This window comes from Xenopus tropicalis, chromosome 8, assembly GCF_000004195.4.
Source record: "Xenopus tropicalis strain Nigerian chromosome 8, UCB_Xtro_10.0, whole genome shotgun sequence".
Lineage (NCBI taxonomy): Eukaryota > Metazoa > Chordata > Amphibia > Anura > Pipidae > Xenopus > Xenopus tropicalis.
The window spans coordinates 7,893,099-7,912,633 of record NC_030684.2 but is presented as its reverse complement, the minus strand read 5'-3'; the positions used below and the strand labels follow the sequence as shown (position 1 = coordinate 7,912,633).

The 19,535-nt window shown below is 44.6% G+C and overlaps 1 protein-coding gene across 3 annotated transcripts in view; it reads left to right on the top strand.

Moving 5' to 3' along the window:
• Positions 1–16,382, top strand: part of rxra (retinoid X receptor alpha) — a 170,146-nt gene extending 153,764 nt beyond the window's left edge. For all 3 annotated transcript variants that reach the window (XM_004916646.4, XM_012969224.3, XM_012969225.3), the window contains 4 exons: positions 3,743–3,875; positions 4,396–4,487; positions 6,199–6,304; positions 9,804–16,382. In XM_004916646.4, coding sequence (XP_004916703.1) covers positions 3,743–3,875; positions 4,396–4,487; positions 6,199–6,304; positions 9,804–9,951 — 479 coding nt within the window. In that variant the 3' untranslated portion in view covers positions 9,952–16,382. The remainder of the gene's footprint in view (positions 1–3,742; positions 3,876–4,395; positions 4,488–6,198; positions 6,305–9,803) is intronic.
• The last annotated feature ends 3,153 nt before the right edge of the window (positions 16,383–19,535 follow it).

Below are 19,535 nucleotides of genomic sequence, written 5' to 3'. Positions count from 1 at the left end.
GGAACCGTTATATTAGTCGCTTTCTCTTCCAACTGAAGGAACTCGAGAGAGTTCTCCAAAACTTCAACCAGGGGAACCTTTAGATTAGTCTCTTGCTCTTCCAACTGAAGGAACTCGAGAGAGTTCTCCAAAACTTCAACCGGGGGAGTCTTTATATTAGTCGCTTGCTCTTCCAAATGAAGGAACTCAAGAGAGTTCTCCAAAACTTCAACCAGGGGAACCGTTATATTAGTCGCTTGCTCTTCCAACTGAAGGAACTCGAGAGAGTTCTCCAAAACTTCAACCAGGGGAACCGTTATATTAGTCGCTTTCTCTTCCAACTGAAGGAACTCGAGAGAGTTCTCCAAAACTTCAACCAGGGGAACCTTTAGATTAGTCTCTTGCTCTTCCAACTGAAGGAACTCGAGAGAGTTCTCCAAAACTTCAACCGGGGGAGTCTTTATATTAGTCGCTTGCTCTTCCAAATGAAGGAACTCAAGAGAGTTCTCCAAAACTTCAACCAGGGGAACCGTTATATTAGTCGCTTGCTCTTCCAACTGAAGGAACTCGAGAGAGTTCTCCAAAACTTCAACCAGGGGAACCTTTAGATTAGTCTCTTGCTCTTCCAACTGAAGGAACTCGAGAGAGTTCTCCAAAACTTCAACCAGGGGAACCGTTATATTAGTCGCTTGCTCTTCCAACTGAAGGAACTCAAGAGAGTTCTCCAAAACTTCAACCAGGGGAACCTTTAGATTAGTCTCTTGCTCTTCTAACTGAAGGAACTCGAGAGAGTTCTCCAAAACTTCAACCAGGGGAACCTTTAGATTAGTCTCTTGCTCTTCCAACTGAAGGAACTCGAGAGAGTTCTCCAAAACTTCAACCAGGGGAACCGTTATATTAGTCGCTTGCTCTTCCAACTGTAGGAACTCAAGAGAGTTCTCCAAAACTTCAACCAGGGGAACCTTTAGATTAGTCTCTTGCTCTTCCAACTGAAGGAACTCGAGAGAGTTCTCCAAAACTTCAACCGGGGGAGTCTTTATATTAGTCGCTTGCTCTTCCAAATGAAGGAACTCGAGAGAGTTATCCAAAACATCAACCAGGGGAACCTTTATATTAGTCTCTTGCTCTTCCAACTGAAGGAACTCGAGAGAGTTCTCCAAAACATCAACCAGGGGAACCTTTATATTAGTCGCTTGCTCTTCCAACTGAAGGAACTCGAGAGAGTGCTCCCAAACTTCAACCAGGGGAACCTTTATATTAGTCGCTTGCTCTGCCAACTGAAGGAACTCGAGAGAGTTCTCCAAAACTTCAACCGGGGGAGTCTTTATATTAGTCGCTTGCTCTTCCAAATGAAGGAACTCGAGAGAGTTATCCAAAACATCAACCAGGGGAACCTTTATATTAGTCTCTTGCTCTTCCAACTGAAGGAACTCGAGAGAGTTCTCCAAAACATCAACCAGGGGAACCTTTATATTAGTCGCTTGCTCTTCCAACTGAAGGAACTCGAGAGAGTGCTCCCAAACTTCAACCAGGGGAACCTTTATATTAGTCTCTTGCTCTTCCAACTGAAGGAACTCGAGAGAGTTCTCCAAAACATCAACCAGGGGAACCTTTATATTAGTCGCTTGCTCTTCCAACTGAAGGAACTCGAGAGAGTGCTCCCAAACTTCAACCAGGGGAACCTTTATATTAGTCGCTTGCTCTTCCAACTGAAGGAACTCGAGAGAGTTCTCCAAAACTTCAACCAGGGGAACCTTTAGATTAGTCTCTTGCTCTTCCAACTGAAGGAACTCGAGAGAGTTCTCCAAAACTTCAACCAGGGGAACCGTTATATTAGTCGCTTGCTCTTCCAACTGAAGGAACTCAAGAGAGTTCTCCAAAACTTCAACCAGGGGAACCTTTAGATTAGTCTCTTGCTCTTCTAACTGAAGGAACTCGAGAGAGTTCTCCAAAACTTCAACCAGGGGAACCTTTAGATTAGTCTCTTGCTCTTCCAACTGAAGGAACTCGAGAGAGTTCTCCAAAACTTCAACCAGGGGAACCGTTATATTAGTCGCTTGCTCTTCCAACTGTAGGAACTCAAGAGAGTTCTCCAAAACTTCAACCAGGGGAACCTTTAGATTAGTCTCTTGCTCTTCCAACTGAAGGAACTCGAGAGAGTTCTCCAAAACTTCAACCGGGGGAGTCTTTATATTAGTCGCTTGCTCTTCCAAATGAAGGAACTCGAGAGAGTTATCCAAAACATCAACCAGGGGAACCTTTATATTAGTCTCTTGCTCTTCCAACTGAAGGAACTCGAGAGAGTTCTCCAAAACATCAACCAGGGGAACCTTTATATTAGTCGCTTGCTCTTCCAACTGAAGGAACTCGAGAGAGTGCTCCCAAACTTCAACCAGGGGAACCTTTATATTAGTCGCTTGCTCTTCCAACTGAAGGAACTCGAGAGAGTTCTACAAAACGTCATCCAGGAGAACCTTCTTTATATTAATTAACATCCAAACATCTAGCTAACTGCGCTCCTTGATTCAACGTCTGCTAATGAGGGAAAGCAGGAGCTGACATGGCAAGAAGCCTTTCTGTGCCGTCGTTTGCTCTTCCAACCAAAGTAACTCAAGAGAGTTCTCCAAAACTTCAACCAGGGGAACCTTTATATTAGTCGCTTGCTCTTCCAACTGAAGGAACTCGAGAGAGTTCTCCAAAACTTGCAGGGAAACTTTAGATTAGTCGCTTGCTCTTCCACCTGAAGGAACTCGAGAGAGTTCTCCAAAACTTCAACCAGGGGAACCTTATATTAGTCGCTTGCTCTTCCAAATGAAGGAACTCGAGAGAGTTCTCCAAAACATCAACTAGGGGAACCTTTAGATTAGTCGCTTGCTCTTCCAACTGAAGGAACTCGAGAGATTTCTCCAAAACTTCAACCAGGGGAACCTTATATTAGTCGCTTGCTTTTCCAACTGAAGAAACTCAAGAGAATTCTCCAATACTTCAAGCAGGGGAGCCTTTAGATTAGTCGCTTGCTCTTACACCTGAAGGAACTCAAGAGAGTTCTCCTAAACTTGCAGGGAATCTTTAGATTAGTCGCTTGCTCTTCCACCTGAAGGAACTCGAGAGAGTTCTCCAAAACTTCAACCAGGGAAACCTTTATATTAGTCGCTTGCTCTGCCAACTGAAGGAACTCGAGAGAGTTCTCCAAAACTTCAACCAGGGGAACCTTTAGATTAGTCGCTTGCTCTTCCAACTGAAGGAATTTGAGAGAGTTCTCCAAAACATCAACCAGGGGAACCTTTAGATTAGTCACTTGCTCTTTCAACTGAAGGAACTCGAGAGAGTTCTCCAAAACTTCAACCAGGGGAACCTTAATATTAGTCGCTTGCTCTTCCAGCTGAAGGAACTCGAGAGAGTTCTCCAAAACTTCAACCAGGGGAACCTTTAGATTAGTCTCTTGCTCTTCCAACTGAAGGAACTCGAGAGAGTTTTCCAAAACTTCAACTAGGGGAACCTTTATATTAGTCGCTTGCTCTTCCAACTGAAGGAACTCGAGAGAGTTCTACAAAATGACATCCAGGGGAACTTCTTTATATTAATTAACATTGTTTCTTTTTCTAATCTTGTGGTTAAACAAAGCTAGAAAGGAATCTAGAGAAGGTGGGGCAATATAGACTGAGCCAAGCAAAAATGCATGGAGGGATTCAACTGTAGTCTATTGGTGAACCAATGAACTAGTGCCTCCCACCGATCATTTTTCTGCTTTTTTTTCGTGAAGGGTGGAACGAGCTCCTTATTGCCTCATTTTCACATCGTTCAATAGCTGTCAAAGATGGAATCCTCCTCGCCACGGGCCTTCATGTACATCGGAACAGCGCACACAGTGCAGGAGTCGGTGCAATTTTTGATAGGTGAGGAACGTCATCTTCCAGGTTCTTTAATCTTCTCATAGACTGAGTAGTTGTGTTGGGTTCCCAGGAATCTTGGGTGGGGCTTCACCATTTGATCAGTTTCAGGAGGACTCAAGAGTCTCTTCTAAAATAAACCAATAAAAGGGCGTACTAGACTCAGGGTAGAGAGTCTTAGAACTTAAGTTACTTATTCATTATGGAATGTGAAGCCCAGACCAAGGACTAAACGCTTAGGTTTTGCCTAGGTTTTGGACTTGGTATGATGAAATTCTTGGCTGGATCTTTCTTATAAAGGCCACAATATCAATCATCTATAAATTTGCTTACATTTCTGTTTGATAGAGGACTCTAGTAATCATTTAGTGCATGGTTTGAGCCAACAGTTATAAAGAATGAGTATTTTCTTCAGACTGGTAGCAATTAGTGAGGTCACCTTTTCATTTATGTTGTCAATTGTTCTCGTGTAATTGATGGTGATTGGGTAAAGCGGATTTTTCAGATGTTTCTTGCTTTCCCTCAGGGTCCTCACAGAACTGGTATCCAAAATGAGAGACATGCAGATGGACAAAACAGAACTCGGTTGCTTACGAGCCATTGTCCTCTTCAACCCAGGTTTGTTGGTTTAGGTCAACCAGTCCGAATGAAGTCCTTATGGCTTTGTTAGGGGGTCTGCACTGTGTCTGATGGGTTGTGTCGGCTCCTGAGCAGCTGAACAGAACAACACTGCAATAGTTCAGGATGAGTAACTTTGTTGTAAGGGCTTATTTCACACTATGGAGAAGGTCAGGCAACTATTATACAGAGACTACCATGGCAACCTGCTCTGAGAATTATATTTCAGCATTTTCTTTTGAATTATTGCCTGCATTGCATTGGAACAGATGAGTGCATAGCTTATTGTGTGCTCTATCTATATATTTGTATTCATACATTAGGATGGGGCCTGCACAAGCTTTTCCCTTTAGACAGTACAGTATGAGGGTACAGCTTATTGTGTGCCCAGAACATTCCTTCTCTGTATATTTGTATTTATACATATGGGAGGGAGGTGCCATAGTGTTTCCCTTAGACAGTACAGTATGGGGGTACAGCTTATTGTGTGCCCAGAACATTCCTTCTCTGTATATTTGTATTTATACATATGGGTAGGAGGTGCCATAGTGTTTCCCTTAGACAGTACAGTATGGGGATACAGCTTATTGTGTGCCCAGAACATTCCTTTTCTGTATATTTGTATTTATACATATGGGAGGGAGGTGCCATAGTGTTTCCCTTAGACAGTACAGTATGGGGGTACAGCTTATTGTGTGCCCAGAACATTCCTTCTCTGTATATTTGTATTTATACATATGGGAGGGAGGTGCCATAGTGTTTCCCTTAGACAGTACAGTATGGGGGTACAGCTTATTGTATGCCCAGAACATTCCTTCTCTGTATATTTGTATTTATACATATGGGAGGGAGGTGCCATAGTGTTTCCCTTAGACAGTACAGTATGGGGGTACAGCTTATTGTGTGCCCAGAACATTCCTTCTCTGTATATTTGTATTTATACATATGGGAGGGAGGTGCCATAGTGTTTCCCTTAGACAGTACAGTATGGGGGTACAGCTTATTGTGTGCCCAGAACATTCCTTCTCTGTATATTTGTATTATACATATGGGAGGGAGGTGCCATAGTGTTTCCCTTAGACAGTACAGTATGGGGGTACAGCTTATTGTGTGCCCAGAACATTCCTTCTCTGTATATTTGTATTTATACATATGGGTAGGAGCTGCCATAGTGTTTCCCTTAGACAGTACAGTATGGGGGTACAGCTTATTGTGTGCCCAGAACATTCCTTCTCTGTATATTTGTATTTATACATATGGGTAGGGGGTGCCATAGTGTTTCCCTTAGACAGTACAGTATGGGGGTACAGCTTATTGTGTGCCCAGAACATTCCTTCTCTGTATATTTGTATTTATACATTTGGGTAGGAGGTGCCATAGTGTTTCCCTTAGACAGTACAGTATGGGGGTACAGCTTATTGTGTGCCCAGAACATTCCTTCTCTGTATATTTGTATTTATACATTTGGGTAGGAGGTGCCATAGTGTTTCCCTTAGACAGTACAGTATGGGGGTACAGCTTATTGTGTGCCCACAACATTCCCTCTCTGTATATTTGTATTTATACATATGGGAGGGAGGTGCCATAGTGTTTCCCTTAGACAGTACAGTATGGGGTACAGCTTATTGTGTGCCCAGAACATTCCTTCTCTGTATATTTGTTTTTGTATTTATATAAGTTAATAGAAATGCTTTTTTTTTTCATTGTACAGACTCAAAAGGTCTCTCGAACCCCTCAGAGGTTGAGGCTCTCCGAGAGAAAGTCTATGCATCGTTAGAGGCCTACTGCAAACAGAAATACCCCGAACAGCCCGGGAGGTAAGTCACAGGCAAAGTTATTCCTTAATAAAGCTGAGTCTTTAGAGCATTCAGCCTCCTATTAAGACTTATTGGCACCTAAGATTATAAAATGCACTTCCACATAGGAAAGCGAGTTGGAACGGAAATCCTGACTATAGGTTGGTATTTTAGGCCCGTCCAGGTCTCTAAGGGATACGAAGTCGGAGTGTCCTGCTTCTTGCTTCAGCAAAGGAAATCCATGTTTTTATCTCTTGTCAGATCTTAGATGCTAAGAATTTAGGTTCTTAAGGATTATAAATACATTGGGGGCCTCAGCTTTGGTGTGGTTGAAGGCTGTGTCAAATGGACTCTCTACGCTAGTTGTTGTCTGGCTAAATAGCCACTTCAAGTCTTACGGCCTCCCTTAAGCAAGCGTCCATCATAGATCCTCACCATAGCTTATCTTCAAGCTGGACCTTCAAGTTTGACCTTCAACTTGGACCTTTCAGTAGACATTCTCTCAATTCTCATCCATATTCTTCTTCAGGATGATCCCCAATGCCACTTCTCCAGGCCCCCCTAGGGTAACTTGCACCATAGGAACCACTGCTCAAATCTCCACGTTAATGTTAATAGTAATTTCACACCATTGGTCGTCTTCTGACGTTGACATAATGGTCTTTGGCTGCCATTTTGGAGCAAGTACTCATTGGAGACATGGGGTGCACTGGCAGTGATGGAGTTAAGCTCCTTTCTGCCAGATATCATATGTTTTAGTTTAGGGGGCCTAAGCTTTGGTGTGGTTGAAGGCTGTGCCAAATGGAAAGTCTACACTAGCTGTTGTCTGGCTAAATAGCCACTTCAAGTCTCCTTTGAGGTCATGCTTTGCTTACGGCCTCCCTTATTTCATAATAACAGATATGGGAGATTGCTGAGGTATTAGCCATTTACCAAGCATCTATCATATATCCTCACCATAACTGATCTTCAAGCTGGATCTTCAAGTTTGACCTTCAGCTTGGACCTTTTGGTGTATCTAGATCCTCACCATAACTGACCTTCAACTTGGACCTTCAAGTTTGACCTTCAACTTGGACCTTTCAATAGACATTCTCTCATATCTCACCCATATTCTTCTTCAGGATGAGCCCCAATGCCACTTCTCCAGGCCCCTCCAGGGTAACTTGCACCATAGGAACCACTGCTCTAATCGGTCCACGTTAATGTTAGTAGTAATTTCACACCATTGGTGGCCTTCTGACGTTGACATGATGGTCTTTGGCTGCCATTTTGGAGCAAGTACTCATGGGAGAGATGGGGTGCACCGGCAGTGATGGAGTTAAGCTCCTTTCCGCCAGATATCATATGTTTTGGATTAGGGGGCCTAAGCTTTGGTGTGGTTGAAGGCTGTGCCAAATGGAAACTCTACTCTAGTTGTTGTCTGGCTATTTCACCAAGCCATCAAGTCTTCTTTGAGGTCAGACCTTGCTTACGCCCTCCCTTAATTCATAATAACACATATAGGAGATTGTTGGGGTATCAGCCATTCAGCCAAGCGTCCATCATAGATCCTCACCATAACTGACCTTCAACTTGGACCTTCAAGTTTGACCTTCAACTTGGACCTTTCAATAGACATTCTCTCAAATCTCACCCATATTCTTCTTCAGGATGAGCCCCAATGCCACTTCTCCAGCCCCTTCCAGGGTAACTTGCACCATAGGAACCACTGCTCTAATCGGTCCACGTTAATGTTAGTAGTAATTTCACACCATTGGTGGCCTTCTGACGTTGACATGATGGTCTTTGGCTGCCATTTTGGAGCAAGTACTCATGGGAGAGATGGGGTGCACCGGCAGTGATGGAGTTAAGCTCCTTTCCGCCAGATATCATATGTTTTGGATTAGGGGGCCTAAGCTTTGGTGTGGTTGAAGGCTGTGCCAAATGGAAACTCTACTCTAGTTGTTGTCTGGCTATTTCACCAAGCCATCAAGTCTTCTTTGAGGTCAGACCTTGCTTACGCCCTCCCTTAATTCATAATAACACATATAGGAGATTGTTGGGGTATCAGCCATTCAGCCAAGCGTCCATCATAGATCCTCACCATAACTGACCTTCAACTTGGACCTTCAAGTTTGACCTTCAACTTGGACCTTTCAATAGACATTCTCTCAAATCTCACCCATATTCTTCTTCAGGATGAGCCCCAATGCCACTTCTCCAGCCCCTTCCAGGGTAACTTGCACCATAGGAACCACTGCTCTAATCGGTCCACGTTAATGTTAGTAGTAATTTCACACCATTGGTGGTCTTCTGACGTTGACATGATGGTCTTTGGCTGCCATTTTGGAGCACGTACTCATGGGAGACATGGGGTGCACTGGCAGTGATGGAGTTAAGCTCCTTTCCGCCAGATATCATATGTTTTAGTTTAAACTTTTTCAAGTTGAACTTCCTGGATGGTGGTGCGAGTAGCTTGTTTTTCCTGGCTCTCCCAACTCCCGTTCTCAACAGCTCAGCAGAAATGACCCTTTTTGGCACATCTCCAGCCTCTAAATGGACTTTCTGTAATTTGTTCCCCCCCCCCCCATCCTTTTTAAAAATACATTGCTTGTAGGGTGGGGGATATGTTTTGTATCACTCCAGGGCCAGTAAACACTTAATGAGTTTTTACAGAGCAGAAAGGGAGGCAGCAGCCATCTATAATGTCTTCCTTTGGATCGGGATCATCGCTTATTGTGTGCGAGTGTCCCATGTCGTGGGAGCTGCGGTGTTGCTTCTCTCAGCCGAAGGCTTTTCCCATTATCTTAATTAGCATTGCAGACAACAGTGCCACCTGGTGTTCATTTTGGTGAAATGATGAGAGGAACATCTTGAGATGTTGCTCTGCTTAGAACGGACCAAAGGAATGTCCGATGACTCTTCTCTGTTCGCTGACTTCATTTTCTAAGAAGTGCCTTATAATTTAACTGTCAGCCTAACTGAACAGCAGGCAGCACTGTTATTTCAAATTGTTATATTAAAGGGGAACTCACCGACCCAAGAGCCCCACTCAACACAGAAACCCCTATCACTGTCTTCAAAAAGTAGGAATAAATCCCATTTTTATAGGCTGAAATCCAGCTGCAAAACAGTTCTTCTCTTTCTGCATCATTTGAAATCCTGGCAGGGGAGGAGGGACTAAAACACCGATGTTACAAATTGTAACAACTTCTCCCCAGCTTACAGACAGCCTGCAGGAACTACATAACCCACAATGCATTGCACTTGGATGTTCCTTTCCTTATTGGCATCACGTGTGCAGCAGGGAATTGTGGGATTGGGAGGAGGCAGGCTGAAAAGTAGTCAGCCAGATCAGCAGGGGAACAGGGGCGGGGCTTAGGGAAATGTTCCAAACCATATTATTACATTAAACATCATGAAAAGGCTGCTAATACCTTGAAAACTCAAAACAAACAAAATAAAATTGCAAAAGTGCTCAGAAGAGCACTCTGACCGTTACATTTTAACCAATATTCTCTCTCTTCTTGTTCCTCAGGTTTGCGAAACTCCTCCTACGCCTGCCAGCTCTACGCTCCATTGGTCTGAAATGCCTGGAACACCTCTTCTTCTTCAAACTAATAGGAGACACGCCCATCGACACTTTCTTAATGGAGATGCTGGAAGCCCCTCACCAAATGACTTAAGAAGAACGGAGAACCTTTTACCTTTTGTGCGTCGAGGGCTGTGGACTCCTCGTTGGATGCCCTCAGGGACACTTTTGGTCTCCTGGACGCCTACAGAGAAAAAAAGAAACCCGACACGTCCAAGAGACCCCCTATCTCTAAGTCACATCTGCGCCTTTACTCCACCCACAGAGCTAGGGAAAAAGCTCTAGCGGAGCAGCAACGGACATCAGGGATGTGCTCAGAGTGGGCTCCTCCCACCGTATTTGTCTCTTTAAGAGAGATGGCTTGGTTTGTCGCTGCTGAGGCTTCAGTTGTTGATATCGTTTGGCTCCTCGGTTCCCCCCCAGTCCCCGTCCAAACACCAGCACCTGGAGTCGAGATGAATTCGCACAGATCGTGGAGAGTGAATGTATTTCTTTTTTTCTATGTTCAACAAGTCGGCCGGAGACTTCTCTTTCTGGACTCCTGGCGATGGGCAAAGTTGCCACTAGATCGAGAACAAGGATAAGAGCCGCGACGGTGGTGAATATACAGAGTTATGCCATACTTGACTTTAGGCCTTAATAATCGAAGAACAAAAACCCATCTCAGAACAGAGCTTACCTTTTTATTTCTTCTTCTCTTCACAAGCGGGCTTTATACTATGACGGATATGGCCATAGAACTGGACTTTTTTTATTCTGTGGTATCAACGCTAAAGAGCGTGAAGGTAGCTCCACTGCCTCCTTCATCACGTAGAGGCAGAGATGTTGGATCTGCAGTCCAGCAGCTGTTGTGGAACTCTGTTCTAATGGGGCTGAAGTTCAACAGCAGCTCCTGGAAGGGCATTTGGACAACCCTGCCGTTAGGACCGCCATTGGGTGATTGTCTAAGGCGCTTTAGATCAAGGCACTACAGAAGTACTTTGTCGTCATGTACTTTACAAACAAAAGCTAAAAGCCATGACTAGGATTTGCCGTTTCTTTGAGAAACATCTAGATAATCAATGTGGTCCTTCTGGGTTCCACCGTCTAGGTTCCACCTGGTTTATGCTACAAGTTGTCTCTAGAGAGTCGTTTTGGGTTGATAGTAGAGATGGACGCAGAGGGGGCAGCAAATCCAAGTCGTTTTGTTCAGGTTTAGAAAGTGTAAAAAGTTTTATTGAATTTGTTCCCTAACCTAAGGGTTACCGCTACAGAGTTCTGAAGGAGATCTTCATGTCCAAGGGTGGTTTGGTGGAGTCAAGTTCCTTTACATACTTAGTTAAGATCTTTGGGGTCTATATGAAAAGTTTTATTGAATTTGCTCCCTGACCTAAGGGTAACCGCTACAGAGTTCTGAAGGAGATCTTCATGTCCAAGGGTGGTTTGGTGGAGTTAAGTTCCTTTACATACTTAGTTAAGATCTTTGGGGTCTATATGAAAAGTTTTTATTGAATTTGCTCCCTGACCTAAGGGTTACCGCTACAGAGTTCTGAAAGAGATCTTAATGTCCAAGAGTGGTTTGGTGGAGTCAAGTTCCTTTACATAGTTAGTTATGATCTTTATGGTCTATATGAAGGCTACAGGGGGCAAACAGGGTGTCTGATACCCTTCCACCCACAAACTTTATGCTCCTGTGAGAAAGTAGATGCTCCTACAAATTGAACATCCTACAGAGGAACCAGATGTTCCACCTTATGGGGCCTCTACTGATAATCATAAAAATGTAGTGGCCTCTACTCTTTAACAATCTACCATAGCCTTTATCGGACACTACTACTGGCCATCTTCAGTAAGGACCTCCTACTAATAGCCATGTCCTGGGTACATTATGGGAGACCTCGTCACATCAAACTGCAGATGTAGAAGGAAGTCAGTCCTTGCCTAAGACAAATGGACATCCTGGTGTCAAAAATGACCTTCTGACTGCAGCCATAGGGAGGTTTTTTTACACCTTCAGAACATCTCCTATCCAAGTTTAGCTTTTAGCAGGCCATGCATGTAGGGATAAAATCATTAGGTATGGTTTTTTGGTGGTCCGACAGTTCTGGTTGATATCTACGTACAATGGATATCGATTGGGTTGTTGAATGGCCAAGTCGGCCCATGGATGGTGGAACCAAAGCTTATTGGCCTGAAAGATTGGAACCAGTCTTTGGTGGCCATGTTGTGTTTAATATAATATGCATCATGAGGTCCTCTGCCCGTTGAGTTGGATACCAGACAGGATTGGCCAGTCTATGGCCGCTTGTAGATTCCCAAATTATTGCATCCAAGATTTTTTCTCCTCCAGGCCCAGCCAAGGTCTGTAGCCACCAATTCCACCATTCAGGCTACAGGAGCCCCCAGTTTTTGTCAGTGGAGCTCCAGAAACCCCCGAGCGGTATATAGTAAGATCTTATCACAAGGCGGGGCTCTAAGCTCCACCCGTTTCCCCCGTCGGAAACGGAATTACTAGTGAACATTATCACAGGGAACCTTATAGAAGCTATCTTGTACTTTTTTATTTTTTATTTTACAGGGTAGGTCCGTGCAAACTTTACATTAGTTGAGTTATTTGGCCTTTTTTTGTTTTCTTGTAAAGCATCAATGGTATATGTATATTTTCCAAAGATATTTGTTCTCTTTCTCTCTCTCTTGCTCTTGGCCTGTTCTGTGAAAAGAGCGAGCGAATTGGAATCTGAGCCAACGCTTATTGCACGCTTCCGTGAAGCTTTTTTTTTTTTTTTTTTTAATTTCTCCTCTCTCGCCTGCGATTGGTCAAGCGCTATTATTGCCATCGTTATACCTCTTCTGTAAATCTCGGTTTCTACGTCTCGAACGGCAGATCACACTCGCTTTTTTTTGTTTTGTTTTTTTTAACGGATAGTCTAGTGAAGCCAATCAGCTTGCAGTGGGAGGTTTCGGCCTCGGCGATCAGTTGATTTTTATTGGAGGGTTGACGATGTCCAATCAAAATTGTTGTTAAATTGTAATGCAGCTGTTGGTGCCGGCACGTTGGTAACTCCTAAAGCAGCCGTATCTCTTGGGGGTGATGAAGGGGGTATGAGGGTGATGAAGATGATGGTACAGTCAGTGAAAGCCAAAGATCACAAGGAATTTGGCATCATTTCATTGAATTATGGGAAATTCCATTGGAAGAGGATCAGTAATAGCACTTTTGAATCACAAATATAAGGACAAATGTGAAGCCTTAGTTCGGAGGTGGTAAAAATGGCCCCCGGACATTGACACAAGATGTAGTGAAGGCCATAATGCTAAGCCCAAGGGCCTTCACGACAAGACGTAGTGAAGGCCCTTGGGCTTAGCGTTATGGTCTAAGGTTAAGTCCAAGTTCAGGCCAATTCATGGCCAATTTCTACGTTGTCTTGGCTTTCCTCCACCGTTGGATTGTGGTGGTTCAGGATCTTCAACAGGTTCAAGTAGTTCTACTCTTAATCACTACTGTTCAGTTAGGATGGAGGTGGTAATAATGGCCCCCGACGTTGACACAAGACATAGTTAAGGCCCTTGGGTTTAGCCATGGCCAATTTCTACGTTGTCTTGGCTTTCCTCCACCGATGGATTGTGGTGGTTCAGGATCTTCAACAGGTTCAAGTAGTTCTACTCTTAATCACTACTGTTCAGTTAGGGTGGAGGTGGTAAAAATGGCCCCCGGACATTGACACAAGACGTAGTGAAGGCCCTTGGGCTTAGCATTATGTCTAAGGTTAAGTTCAATTCCAGGCCATGGCCAATTCCTACGTCATCTTGGCTTTCCTCCACTGATGGATTGTGGTGGTTCAGGATCTTCAAAAGGTTCAAGTAGTTCTATTTTTAATTAGAAAATGCACTGTTGAGTAGGAAAACGTACTTTTTTTGGTTTTGGTTGGCCTTGAAAATCTATTTAAACCTCTCTGAATATTGTTTTACCAAGTGCCTGTGTGGCTACGTACTTTATTGGGGAATTGAGTTGAGTTTCAGCCATATTAGTAGCCGAGGGGGGGAGGAGTTTTGGTTCCTAGAAGATGAGAATTAGGAGTATGTCCTATGAGTGACTTTGATCAGTCAAAAACACCAGCATTTTTAGGTTTCATGTTCTCAAATCTGCAGAATTGGGTGAAACCTGAAAAAGAAAGGCCTCTCCCTTATAGATAAACCCAATGTTGTGTAGAATCAGTGATGGTTTCTCTGCAAAGATCACCAATGATGAGCGGTGGAGATGCCGGGACCCCACCGGACCCTAAGAAAGAACCATGGGTAAATGCAGATGACTTGGTGTTTCCTTAGGTCTAAACCTGACTGGGAGAACCCAATGTTGTGTAGAATCAGTGATGGTTTCTCTGCAAAGATCACCAATGATGAGCGGTGGAGATGCCGGGACCCCACCGGACCCTCAGAAAGAACCGTGGGTAAATGCAGATGACTTGGTCTTTCCTTAGCTCTAAACTTGAGTAGGAGAAACATCCAAAAGCAAAAAGATGTCATCATCTGTCCACCCCCCGCCATTTTACTGAGTAGGCCCACCCCCAAAGAGCGACAGATATCTGATTCGCTGTACGATAGAGTTACTTCCTGAAAAGTAGCATTTTCGCCAATCAGACCAACACAAAGCCCCACCACCACCTACTACTACTAGTGCCTTAACTTACTCATCACCCCCAACAGAAGGTTTCCCTCCTCCGTACCTAGCGAGGCAATACTAACGGTCTCTTAGTGCCTTACTGCATGCACCAAAAACACCATTTTACATGTGACCAGCATGGCATTATGGGTAAGTGCCAGTCACCCCGACCCCATTTGTGCAATTTCAAGAGAAGCAATGATGGAAACCCGCAGGGATAAGTGAAATTCTAATACCACCGTTCCTAAGGACCACTCACACTTCTACCAAAACTCCGCCTACAGAGGATTAGTCTTTATGTTAGTGGTCCAAGAGGCCTTGTGGTAGCCCCATTCCTACCTTGCTTCTTGGGTGGGTGATAATAATGCAACTTGAATGCCCAACATTGACCAAGGTCCTCTCCAAACCCTTATCCTCTACTGCTATAAATAAATACCAAACTGCCCTCCCTATCACCATTGGTACGTTCCTAGTCCAGTCAATGCATTTACCAACGGATCTTGTCCTCATCCTCATATTTCCCATACTTCCTTAAGGTCTTTCAGTCTCTGGAACATCATCGCTCAGCCCCCACTACCTGCTGTTCATTTCGGCCAACTAACAGTTGGTGAGACTAGAAAAGAGTCATCGGACGTTTCTCTGGTCAGTTCTGAGCATCGCGAGACTTTCCTCTGCCCGCTCTCTTAAATTTTTTAAAATGAACACCAGGTGGCGCTGTTGCTTCAAACTCATATCAACATTATAAGAAACTGCTAATATCTTGAAAACGAGAGTGTTTGACATGAATTTGGTTCGAGGGTTTACGTTTCCATTGATTTGATTGTGATCAGGTTGGTTTGACCCACATTGGTGGTCTCGGAGGTTTAGGCAGTCAAACCAAGTGCTTTAGAAGCTCTTACTGGAATGGGATCCGCCCCCAAAAAGTGGGGGTGAACCAAATCGTTCATCAAATCAGATTTGGAGATATATCTTCAATATTCGTAGGCCAAGGGTTGGACCATAAGGGCGGCCAACCATAGGGAAAGGCCAAGTGCATCTGTTTTGAGATGTTTTATGGCCGCGGATAGAGATTTATTGGCATCGGGGACGGAGAGACCTTGTTGTATTGTGCTCGTGATACGGTGAAAAATTATCTATGAAAAAAAGAATAAAAAAAAATTATCAGAAAGGGTAAAAAAAAAAAGTAAAAAAAAATCAAAAAATCTATTGTATCAGCGAAATAAAGAAAATCTATTTTTGTATGGAAGAAAGTTTATCCCTTTTATTGCAGGTTTTTGTAATCACTTTCCATTGTATTCTCCATAAACACTCAGTGGCGCCAAGTGGGGGCGGGGCTGTCATCATAATGCCCTCGACGCAGGAGGCGGGGCCAGTGGGGCAAAATTCTTGGATAATGTGGGCCCAATAGTCGCCCTTTTTGGAAAACCCCAAGTCCAACATCTTATCCTATATGGCGAAATGCTATTGGGTATTTTCAGCCCCATTCAGAGGGGGTAAAAGGGGTAAAACCCCCCCCGGCGGAAGGCTTTGATGATACCCCCCCCCCATGGCTGCAGTATTACCCCATGATAGAAGGAAAGGTGAGGGGCTACGTATTTATATACCCCTTCATTGTTCATGGCAGCTAGGCGGTAAAAAAAAAACAAAAATAGCAGAGACTCCGCCCACCAGGGTTTGAAAAGCAACCAATCAGCTGCGTCGATGTAACTGCCTCCCCCGCTCGGCTCTGTTTTTACTGTGAATCACTTCTGCACGCGTCGACTTTCGAGGCGCAAAACAAGCGCGTTGGGAACCTGAGTATTTTTTTTTGTTTTTCTGGATGAATAACGGTATTAGAATTGTAAAGGAAACTCAGCGTTTTTAAATATAATTCCAAGTTCAAGTCGCGTGGGTCTCCGTGTCGTTCTTTCTTAAAGAGACGGTGGGGGCGGGTCCCTTATACAGCCCCGCCCCCCCCGGCCTGGGCATTTAGGGGATCCTCTGCTTAGGGTTGCCACCCAGTTGGTATTTGACCGGCCTAGCCAGCGAATCGCCAGTTAGGACCATTACTGGTATTAAGGAGTTACCCATAATCCCTCACTTCCATGGCTCTTTCCGCAGCAGCTGACCCCCTTTTATATAGAGGCCAGACTCTGCCCCACCCATTTCCCACCCTTTCCCCTCCCCATCTTTCCATTCCACTCCCTAGCCTACCTATTTCCCCACCCCCAAATAACATCACAGCTGCCCCACCCATTTCTCTCCCTTTCCCCTCCCCATCTGTCCATTCCACTCCCTAGCCTACCTATTTCCCCACCCCCAAATAACATCACAGCTGCCCCACCCATTTCTCTCCCTTTCCCCTCCCCATCTGTCCATTCCACTCCCTAGCCTACCTATATCCCCACCCCCGAATAACAGCTGCCCCACCCATTTCCCTCCCTTTCCCCTCCCCATCTTTCCATTCCACTCCCTAGCCTACCTATTTCCCCACCCCTGAATAACATAACAGCCCGCCCCCACACTAAAGGGGGGCGGTACACCTTTAAGCTAACTTTTAGTATGTTATAGAATGGCCAGTTCTAAGCAACTTTTCAGTTGGTCTTCATTATCTATTTATTATAGTTTTTGAATTATTTCCCTTCTCGCTTTCCAGCTTTCAAATGGGGGTCACTGACCCCGGCAACCAAAACCAACTGCCCTGTGAGGCTCCGAATTTAATGTTATTGTTACTTTTTGTAACTTTCTTTTCTATTCAGCCCCTCTCCTATTCATATACCAGCCTCTCATCCAAACCACTCCCTGGTTGCTAAGGTAACTTGGACCCTAGCAACCAAATAACGTCTAAAACGCCAAACTGCAGAGCTGCTAAAACGAAAATGAAATTACTAAAGAAATGAGAAATAATAAAAAATGAAGACCAATTGCAAACTGTCTCAGAATATCACTCTCTAAAAGGTGAACAACCCCCCCTTCCCCCCCGAAATGTCCGTATCAAAACTGCTAATATCTTGAAAACTAGGGGGGGGGAATTCTGTAAATGTGAAAAAGAGCACTTAAAGTTGCTGGGAATATACCCTAGCCATTGGCTACTTACCATGAGTTTGCTGGGTGAGTAGAGGGGTAAAAATTGCCCCGCAGACTTACCCCAGGGGGGGTTGCAAGCCCATGTTCCTACTGATGCCTGGGGTATGAGCAGCTGCCCTAAGAAGCAATGGAATTCTGCTGCCATCTAGTGGCCGTCGCTGCCATCCGGATATAGAAACACAGTGTTGGCTCCCTGGGGGCAGAGCTACGGCTGGATTTGCCCCTCCCAGGGATATTTATGGCTCCAGGACTGTACCACTGTATAGACCGATACAAATCACTGCTTAGACTTTATGTTATGAGATAATAATTGCCTAAACAACATTTTCCCAGCATGCCCCTGACCTCTGCCCCCCTTCCCGTTGGGAAGACCAACCGCTAAATCTTTTTCTATGGGCTGTTTTGCTTAGGGGAGGTAGGGGGAAATTTTACTGTCTAAGGGAAACACTATGGCACCTCCCTCCCATATGTATAAATACAAATATACAGAGAAGGAATGTTCTGGGCACACAATAAGCTGTACCCCCATACTGTACTGTCTAAGGGAAACACTATGGCACCCCCTACCCATATGTATAAATACAAATATACAGAGAAGGAATGTTCTGGGCACACAATAAGCTGTACCCCCATACTGTACTGTCTAAGGGAAACACTATGGCACCTCCCTCCCATATGTATAAATACAAATATACAGAGAAGGAATGTTCTGGGCACACAATAAGCTGTACCCCCATACTGTACTGTCTAAGGGAAACACTATGGCACCCCCTACCCATATGTATAAATACAAATATACAGAGAAGGAATGTTCTGGGCACACAATAAGCTGTACCCCCATACTGTACTGTCTAAGGGAAACACTATGGCACCTCCTACCCATATGTATAAATACAAATATACAGAGAAGGAATGTTCTGGGCACACAATAAGCTGTACCCCCATACTGTACTGTCTAAGGGAAACACTATGGCACCCCCTCCCATATGTATAAATACAAATATACAGAGAAGGAATGTTCTGGGCACACAATAAGCTGTACCCCCATACTGTACTGTCTAAGGCAGTGCTGTCCAACTGGCGGCCCGCGGGCCGCATGCGGCCCGCGACCCCCCTCTGTGTGGCCCCCCACCTGTCTGGCTGCTTTGATGGCTTACCTTTGAGTAAGCATTAAATGGTATCAGTACTGAGATTAACTGCCCCCCTGCATGGTTCTCACCTCAGATTCAGGCTGTAATCCTTCTGTATTGTTTAAAAATGTAATCCCCTGTGTTTTTCACACCTTTTAATCTCTGCATTGTTCACCCCCTGCAGTGTTCACACCTCAGGCTCAGACTGTAATCACTCCCATTGTTCACTTCTTCACACCTCAGACATAGGTACTGTAGGCAGAGTATGGCACATACAGCCAGCATAGGGCAGGTAGAGTATGGCACACACAGGCAGCATAGGTCAGGCAGAGTATGGCACACACAGTCAGGGTAGGGCAGGCAGAATATGGCACACACAGGCAGGGTAGGGCAGGCAGAGTATGGCACACACAGACAGCATAGGACAGGCAGAGTTCTGCCTGTGTGTACCATACTCTGCTTGCCCTATGCTGCTTGTGGGAGGTGAACCAGGCAGGGGTTTGTTGTGGGAGTTTGTTAGCAGTTGGAAATAGCCATTAAATGGTCCCAAAGGTGTGTAATTATGTACTGGGGGTTGCTCTGCTATCCACAGGGGAGGAGGAGGCATATGGAATTTAAGGGTATATCTTAATATGACATAATTCTTTCACATATGAATGATGGTTGATATCCCCACAGTAAGGACCAAGCATTTGGGATTTTGCTGTGCTACCACCATTGTGATAAAATAGGTGTGGTTTGAAGTGGGTGTGGTTTTAAAAAGGGGAGTGGTCAAAACTGGCTTCCATTAGCGGCTCTCCACCATGTATGCTAGAGAAATTCCGGCCCTCGGCACCGTAGAAG